The sequence below is a fragment of the Trachymyrmex cornetzi genome, unplaced genomic scaffold (assembly GCF_001594075.2).
Source record: "Trachymyrmex cornetzi isolate Tcor2-1 unplaced genomic scaffold, Tcor1.1 scaffold5, whole genome shotgun sequence".
Classification (NCBI taxonomy): Eukaryota; Metazoa; Arthropoda; class Insecta; order Hymenoptera; family Formicidae; genus Trachymyrmex; species Trachymyrmex cornetzi.
This window is the reverse complement of record NW_017299806.1, coordinates 705,837-714,956: the sequence shown is the minus strand read 5'-3', so window position 1 is coordinate 714,956 and position 9,120 is coordinate 705,837. Positions and strand designations below refer to the sequence as shown.

At 34.1% G+C, this 9,120-nt stretch overlaps 1 protein-coding gene across 1 annotated transcript; it reads right to left on the bottom strand.

The window, feature by feature from the left end:
• Positions 1-3,851: 3,851 nt before the first annotated feature.
• On the bottom strand, positions 3,852-8,879 carry scaf6 (SR-related CTD associated factor 6). The gene is made up of 8 exons (XM_018514384.1): positions 8,666-8,879; positions 7,888-8,058; positions 6,612-7,275; positions 6,459-6,530; positions 5,759-6,155; positions 5,272-5,666; positions 4,779-5,144; positions 3,852-4,290 (listed from the first exon to the last, which is right to left on the bottom strand). Exons 1-8 carry the CDS (start codon positions 8,682-8,684, stop codon positions 3,996-3,998), a joined length of 2,379 nt encoding a protein of 792 aa, XP_018369886.1. The 5' UTR covers positions 8,685-8,879; the 3' UTR covers positions 3,852-3,995.
• Positions 8,880-9,120: the final 241 nt, after the last annotated feature.

The following is a 9,120-nucleotide window of genomic DNA, read 5'->3' as shown; positions in this document are numbered from 1 at the left end:
TTTTGACTTTGACTACTCATAACTCCGTTAAAAATTGTCGTACCGTAATTAAAAAAACAATTAAAGTTAAAACTACTTTATCGAATGCCAAAAACACATGCAGACATGATACAAATAAAGTAGTACTGCAAACTTTTACTCCGACCATGTTCCATGAATAAAAAAATTAAAAAATGTTACATAAACACAAAAATAGGCATTTTAATGGAAAGTTAGCAGATCTGTAGTATATCGTATAATACACAAACAAATCAGTTATTGTTCCCTTTTCAAATATTTTATATTTTGTTATTTAATTTTTGAATAAAGTTTTTATAATCTTTATGTAACATATTCTTATTACATACATCAGAATGTATCAAAAGTTAGATTTTATATTAGATATAACTCATAAGATATAAAAAGCACGGCCCTTGACATTATTAATTTAGGCGCCGTGATATCTACAAGAGCCTGAACAGAAAGATACTAATTAATAAAACATTATAATTAATCTCGTATTATAGGATTTGATTTTATATATACACGAGAAAGAGAGAGGGGGGGAGGGGAAGAGAGTACGCATAAATAATTTTTATACACCCGAACATTCCTCTGATAAATCTATCTTTGTCAGTATTACAATTTTTTCATCGCAAAAATGTAATACCGTTCATTCGATGCACGAAGAATCTATTTTTACTATCAGTGATAAGTCCGTAGGCCAGCGGGTTAAGATTTTGCGCAATTTTGGAGTATAGAGATCACGTGTATGTTCTGTACGATGGCAAAAAAATTCGTGGGTGTTATGACAATATGCGGAATGGCGATCATCCGGCTTTGTTTATGTCTCGTCTCGACGTGACGCCCGAACCCGTCGCTGTTATCGCGAGAAAACCGGTTCGCCGTTGGATTTAATCGGTTTCAATATCAGCTGCCGCTGGGGGAGTTCAAGAAGGCGACTCACGATTAACTTGTACCCGGTCACTCGCCAAGCCGTTCGTAGCCAGTTAAACGAGGCTCCTCCGTTTTTTTTTGTTTCATTCTTTAAACTCGTGCATGCACGTGACGTGCGATAAGGAGACGCCTGTTACGAGCCAACGAGCGGTCGAAGAACGCTCTATTACGCCGCATGATATTCTCCTTTCAATTAGAACAGTTTTGTTTCTAACAACGTCGTCTTCCAACTGATTATCGCGTCCTAGCGTTACAAATAGAATGAATAAATGGACAATAATTCTATCATCAAAAGAGTTCCTCTGCACTCTTTTTCTCTGATTGACTGCTTCCAAAAAGGGAATTTTAATGTGTAATTAATTTTTAATTAACATTAGCGAAAATGAAATAAGTTAATCGAAATTTGATCAAAGTCGCCTAATAAAGCATTGAAGCGCGCAGTTTAAACAGCGTTAAAACAGGTTGTTACATTTTCTCATCCGTGGCCAATAAGATTTTGAGTCGACACAATTAAATTGTACGTTTTACAATTTTATTAATTTTTGTTATTTTTAAACGAAAATATTAATTGCTACACAATATTCGTTATATATAAATAATAGAATTTTCTATATTTTTAATTATTTATTATAAAATTCGGATATTGCTGTACAGTATGATAAATCAAAATTAACGTAAAAACATTGGAAAATACGAATAAAAATCATAATTAGTGAAATATTAAATACTCATTTATATTTTTTATATTTTTATATTAAATTTTTGTTTTGTAATCTTTTTTATATTAATTTTTATTCGCAATATTGTATGATAACGTCCACGTTTTAAAATAAATAATTAAATTTGTAAAAAGGTTTTATTATATATAAACAGATATTTCAACTAATATTATTTAGTATTTTTGCTTAAAAAAATAACGAAAATTAATTAAATTGTAAAACATAATGATTACTTCTAAAAAAATAGTTAACACTATAAGGATTTTTATCGGCCGCGAATGAAATCTCATCTTCTGTTACAATTAGAACAGTCTTTCTTACGTCACCTTATTCTTATTCTTCGTAATAGATGATTCTCACATATATATAAGATTTAAAATCATTGCAATAACTAAAATTTTACAGTTGAGCGAAATGCTAATTTTGCATATTTTAACATCGAATCAAATTAACTGCATGAAAAAGAGATGAAAAGAACGAATCAAATTGCGAAAAAGAAGAAATAAGTTAAATTTTTTACTTTTTGAATAATCTATAATTTAAGTCAAAATTCAAGATAGAATTCTACTTATAATTTCATGTACTATATAATGCAACGTTTAAATATATAAAAAGAATTAAAAAAAAAAGTATGTATTAAAATACACTCACACATATACATCAAAATGCACGGAATAAAAAATAGAGCGATAAAATTATAGAGAACTCCATCGTGGAATCTAAAGCGAATTATAAATTATGTAAAGTTGGTTTAAGAATAAGACAATGTAATTTTAAATACAAAATTGTTTTATATAAAAATGTATATGTATTTGATTTATTGTCAAAAGTAAATAATGACAATACTTTGGAAGTTTCCACGAATATTTACTTCAAAAATTCTAAAGGATTTGCGATTTATCGCTGTCGTGATTAATTACTAATATTAGTGCATAAATCTTGCCATTTCATCAGGGCGAGGAGTGCACCGATACTGAGCTGTTCCTCTTTTTATATGTATAGACGTTGAGAGGAAAAAGTAAGAGAAGAAAGGATATTTTTTTAGTTTCTTCAGAAGAGCAGTCTTTCATATTTTATTTGTGTTATAGCCTATGGCTGTTTAAATTATCTAGATGTTTTTGTATTTTTAGATCAAGGTTCTAGAAATATAAACATCTAGATAGTTTAAACATAAATATAGGCTATAACGTAGGTAAAATATGGAATATCTGGAAGACTTCTCCTAACAAGCTAATTGTAAGAAAATACCGCTTCTTTCCTTCTCAAGGAATTTAAGGATGTTCTCCGGAGGAGTATCTTAGTATCAGTGCACTCCTCGCCCTGATAAAATGGACGGCAAGGTTCACGAAACCATGATATTAGCGATGAATGACATACAACATGGCGATAAAAAAATTTTAATTTTGGGCTTAACCGTTTTTACATGCTCTCTCTTCTCTCTTCATATATTTAGTACTAGGAAGAGGAAACAGAGGAAGGAGAGTAACGATAGCAATGGTTCACATTCGCTTCCGTAATAAATGTACAGTTTTTATTCTTGAGCTATCATTCAGTGTGTATCCAATATAATTTGTTAACTCACTAAATACAAGTATTCTTATTTCTCACATGTTTTTTTATGCCCACGCTATTTCACGGCACAAAACGAATTGTACTGTACATACTGTGAGTTGCGATTATCCTATCATCCAATAATGGATAAGGATGGAACAAAATTTAATCATTATGTGTGGAATATATATATATATATAATTAATATATTAAATAGGACCAAAGATTTTTCTGTCGACGAGATGTTAATTGCGCACTTAAATCGTTTTAAATACTACCAATATAAAATTATGCAATTTATAAATCTGGTTAATTTTATTTTTTCGTATAACACAAGTTTCAATATTTGCTTCATCAAATTTCATCATTAAAGATTATACAAATATTTGAAACAAATCCTATAATCAAGTTCGTAATTTTATCTAAAAATGTACAATTTATATAAACCCCACACAATGTTCATTAATCGTCGCTTAATTGTAAGAATGTGATTAAGATAGCTCCTGATAAAAATAATCAGTGCGATTTCAATGTAAAACAATCAGCGTTCGTTTGTGATAGTTTAAAATTGATGAATTGTGCAATGGGGATTCAGAATTAATGAAAGATAACTGTTTGAGAGTCAAAAAATTACGTTGATCTTTGAAATCGGCCCTCATAGGCGGTAGCATAGTTCTTTTTGTGAATGAATTTCTAATGCAGAACGAGAACGTTCTTAATATCTTGTGCCAGATACTTGTCTCATTCACAAAATATTGTAAATATTCGCAATTTTTATTTTGTTAATGTTCAATCGCGGTCCCCTCTCTCTTCGGCTCGTTCCTCCGCCCTAGCTTTCATTCTGGTGATGAACGCTTGACCTTTATTTTTTCGGAAGGTCTCGTACGGATCATTTAGATTGATACCGACTCCTTTGTATTGGTCGTTCTTATCACGAATCTCGCCCCCTGAAATGGGCGCCTCAATGCCCTGTTCGTTGGCACCAAGACCAGCACCACTCCAGCCCATTTTTTTGAGTAATTGATGCCCTTTATTGCTTTCATCTAAACTAATCTCTTGTGGAACTTTACTATAAGTGGAGCCACTAAAAGTAATACAAAACGAAATTTTCTATAACAACATAATTATTATCAGAGAATAAATAAAAAACAAAAAATGCAGTCAAAGTCTCACTACAAATGCTTTGAAGTATTTGATTGATCAATCAAAAGAAAGAATTTTGTGAATGACAAATCAAAGAATGCTTCAAAATATTTGTAGCATTGGCTGTACCCAAAGGTATATATACAAAGAAAATGCTCACAAAAACATTAATTTATTGTTGTTCAAAAAAGAAAACAAAATGGAGCTAATATTACAAAAGTTAATGAGACGACGCGTAGCTCTCTGTGAGAGCAATTGATTTGCAGTTAGCAAGTTTCAAGTTCGATTTAATCTCATATATGCTTTAATTTTATAAGAGATTAAAATTGAATAAAAGAAATTAAATACTAATTTCTGTATTAAAAATATTTTTTATTCTGTACTGTATTAAAAATATTTTTTATTCTTATTAGAGAAGTTAGCACTTACAGAAAACTGGGAGGAGTTGGACTTCTGTCCTGCCTATCCATTCTCCTATCAGGACTGCGATCTTTATTACTATTTCTTCTCCTCCGACTTCTATTAACGTGATTGCTGTTACGACTATTGCGTCTGTGATTAGTTGCGGGCGATCTCGATCTACTTCTGCCTCGCGATCGCGAACGCGATCTGCTGCGTGACTTGCTCCGATAGCGTTTCTTTGGCGGACTAGGACTTTTAGATCTCGGTCGTAAAATTGGCGATGGAGATTTGGATCTCTGCCTAATACCAGCAGCTATATCTTCTTCTTTACGCTTGCGAGCGGCATTTTTTGCTTTATAATATTCATATAATCCTAATTTCTCCCATCCATCACTGCAAATATAATAAAAAATGATGTTAACAAATATGTACAAAAATATAGTAACTTGTATATTTTTATATGTATCTTTCCATTTTTATTTCAAATAGATCCTTTTTTGTTATGTATACACATATTTACCTATCTCTAGGAGAATCATGATTTGGTGGTGCATAAAATGCCTCTACAGCTGCTACTAAACGATCACTCGGTGGAGCTGGTGGTGGAAGTCTTATCGCATCTGGATCCAATGGTTTATATTCACCATCTTCTAACTTTATTAGGGGTACCATTAAACCCGCTGGAAGCTCAAAATAAGGCATACTGGGCATCAAATCCTCCACAGATGGCTCATGAATAACAGGTGGCGGTCCAAAACCTGGTGGTGGCTTTGAAAAATCTGGCAAAGGGACGTTACTAAACGGTGGCGGTTCGTTTGAAGGAACACCCCATCCTGGGGGTGGTTGACTGAAATTTACATCTGTAGCCATCGTGTTCGGACCAGAATGACTAGGTATTGACATATTTTGCTGACTCTGTACAAAAATAAAATTTTTAATAATTATTTAATAACATTTTTTATAGATATTTTAAAAAAATTCAATTTAAAGGAAAAAAATAACACTACCATTTGAGGTGGTGGTGGCGGTGGAGCTTTCAATTGCTGATCTATCGCCATCTTTTGCTGTTCGATATTTTGAATCTGTCTCAATGCGTGAGTGACAAATGCTTGATGCTGTGCTTGATAATTATCGAATGTCTGTTTTGTCGATGCTGTAATAGGAGTAATTGCGGTGGCGTGTTGCGCTACCAAATTAGCTTGGTACTCTGACCAGGATGCGCTCGGTTGTTTTAACTTATCTATGATGCCTTCGTCAAAGTAATTATTTTTTGATTCCCATAAACTCAATAGTTTATTTAGTTTATTAAGCTGTTCTTCAGATGCTGCTAGTGAAGTGTTACAGAACATGGGAACAACAACACTTTCCATCGCTTTACGAAGATCCACAGACTTTTTTCTTGCACTGAGGGGAAGTATCCAATTATATATCTTGTGCATAGTTAGTGGCATGTCTTTTAGTTTATGACATATATATCGTTTAATATATTATAAAATTATCAATATAAATAAGTATGAACGTATTAAAAAAATTAAAAGGGTTTTGGTGATTGTAGAAACTATATCAAAATTATTTTGAGAATTAATTATGAATATCTAAGAAAAAATAAAAATAATCTATTTTGATAATTATAAATAAATTGCAATTGATTTGTATCATATATAACACATATCACATAAGTGTCATATATGACACATTTATACTAACCAGTGATGTAATACATCATTCACCAGATAAATAATGTGTAATTTATGACTGAAGGTTGTCCCCTGAATTACTCTGTAAAAAGAATATTTATATAAACATAAAAATGAATGTACTCTTTTTATACATAAACATAAAACATATGTTAAGACATACCTTTTCAGCAAATGGTCTGCAACAACTTGATTACTCTGCGATGTGAGTGAATTCTGAAGTATCCAGGCCTTTCCTGCGCTTATGCTATCCTTTGTGCAGCTATCAATGATCGGTTGTAACACGGTGTCAAATGCAGCCAAGTCTGTGTTTGTGTTTTGCGCATTGTTTTGCAAAGCCTGTTCCTGTGCCTGCCTCACAGCATCCTCTACCCTTCCCTGCTGTTGTGCCATTAACGCAGCATGCTGCGCAGCCAGGTTCTGTTCTGATTGTCTCACTTGTTCCTGCAATGTCGTCTGCTGCGATTGTAGATTCGCCAACTCATTCTGCAGCCACGCAGGCGGGCCCGCGATGTTAACTGCTTGCGCGACTCCAGTGATCGGCGGATTCACACCTCCCATGGCGCTGGAAACCGGTCCAATCGGCGGTCCTGCATTTCCCGGCCCTCCGATCTGTCCAGGCAAAACGGGACCGGCCTGACTTCCGACCTGGGGTCCGATCCCGACTACCGGATTTATTCCATTGTTTTGCGTACTCAGACCAGATGCAAGATTGACGTTATTCAGTGGTTGCGAGACGGCGTTTGCGGCTGTTTGCTGCTGCTGCTGCGAAACGTTTAAACGTGGGTCTGCATTTTGCATTGGATTTATTCCTTTTTGCTTTAAAACTGTAAACGAATGACGGTGGATTATTGTAAGATGCTGAGTCCTTGTCAAGCGATATTTGAAAAATTTGTATACAAATAGTTCTGTTTTTTTTTTCTGCGAAGTAGTTATCTTGTATCGATGCATATAAGAAAATTCTTGGGCATTTACATGAGAAAAGTATAGTATCGGAAAACTCGGGAGCACTATATTCTTTTTTCTTTTCTTTTCTCTTTTTTTTTGGCATTTTTACAGTACTAAAATATATTACAGGGCACGCTATTTTGGACGGTGGGTGATATTTCCCACATAGATTGAAGCAATACATTGACAATGTATTTCACGTTAGACAAACTCCAGCAAGAATCTTAAAACTACATCTTCTCAAAATCGCCATTGCCAAGAAACGCAAGGATGTCTTTAGTGTAAAAGTGTTCTGCTTAATAAATAACAATCCCAAAATCTTGAGAGGAAGATTGTTCCTATTCGACGAATAATACATTTTTTTGTATGTTCGCAATGATGAAGAATCAGACTTGCTTTTCAAAGTCATTCCTTTGCTGGTTGAATAAAGTATGGCCTTTTTTTTATGCTTCTTAATCACAGTAGCTGTTAATGGGCTATGTCCCACTTACTGGCTTGCTCTGTAGTCACTTTGTACTGATAGTAGTTGAAGTGCTCCCCGCCAAACAGGAAACCGAACTTTGGGTTGTCCTTCTGCTTGTTCTTTGTCATCTGTTCGAATTCTGGCCCATTGCGAGCAACAAACTGTGCCAGTTTGTCTATGATGTTCCGTAATTCTGTGTCTGAATGTTATAAGCGAAAACAACAAGAATCAGATCTAAATTAATTATAAATTGGAATCTATGATCTATAATTTATTAACTATTCAAGTAGATTTTAAGCATCTTTATTGGAAGATGCTTAAAATTAAAACTGAACAAAAAGCGATGGAACATAAATAAAAATTATATACATACATCGTAATTATTATGAAAATAAAAATATATACTTTAATAAAATATCAATTATCATAATAAAGTTTAACGAAATCCACATACGTATATCTGTAAAATTGACAGTAAAATTTATATCAGTTACTCATGAAAAATTAGCATTTGTATTTTCCACATTTAAAATACATGTATATGTAAACTTTTACAAGTAATCTAATGAATCCAGACATCACAGTGATTTGAAAGTATTATTATTTCACTATACTGCTTTGTGTAGAAAGCCGCTCGACATAGGCCGAACGAAACAACAAGGTGCAAGCGAAAGACACAGCATTGCAGTTAATGCGAGGGAATGCGAGGGTTAATTAATTAATATCACATTGGAGCAAGCGGAAGGTGCGAGGGGAAGAAACGCGTGCGAGAGAGCGCGCCTGTGCGGCCGGATCGGCGTGCTCACCTGCGGGTGCCTGGTCCATCGTGACAGGGGACGCTGGATCGTCGGCGGTTCTGTCAAAGTTACGCAGTCAAAACGTTACGTGCACGTATCGTCCGATCGCTCGATTGTCGCTCCGTGCATGAAAAACGGAGCACCGTTTCGTGGTGCATTATTCACTCACGGCGGCCCGGACAACGCGTTAGACGTCGCCATTACAGCCCTACAATCTCGCCAAACCTCGCCGCTCGCAAGCGGCCGGCAGTGTTGCCAATTCCCATTGGGCGTCATGAATCGTGATTTTCGCACTCTGATAAACTTGGTCGGTAAAAAAGTTGGCTAGTTACATTTTTTTAATTATTTATTTTTATTTATTCGAATGTGTGAATAATTGAAAACATAATTTATAATAACAATAATAATAATATGTAGTATATATTTTTTTATATTAGGTGTTAAACTTAATTCCTGCCGTTTTT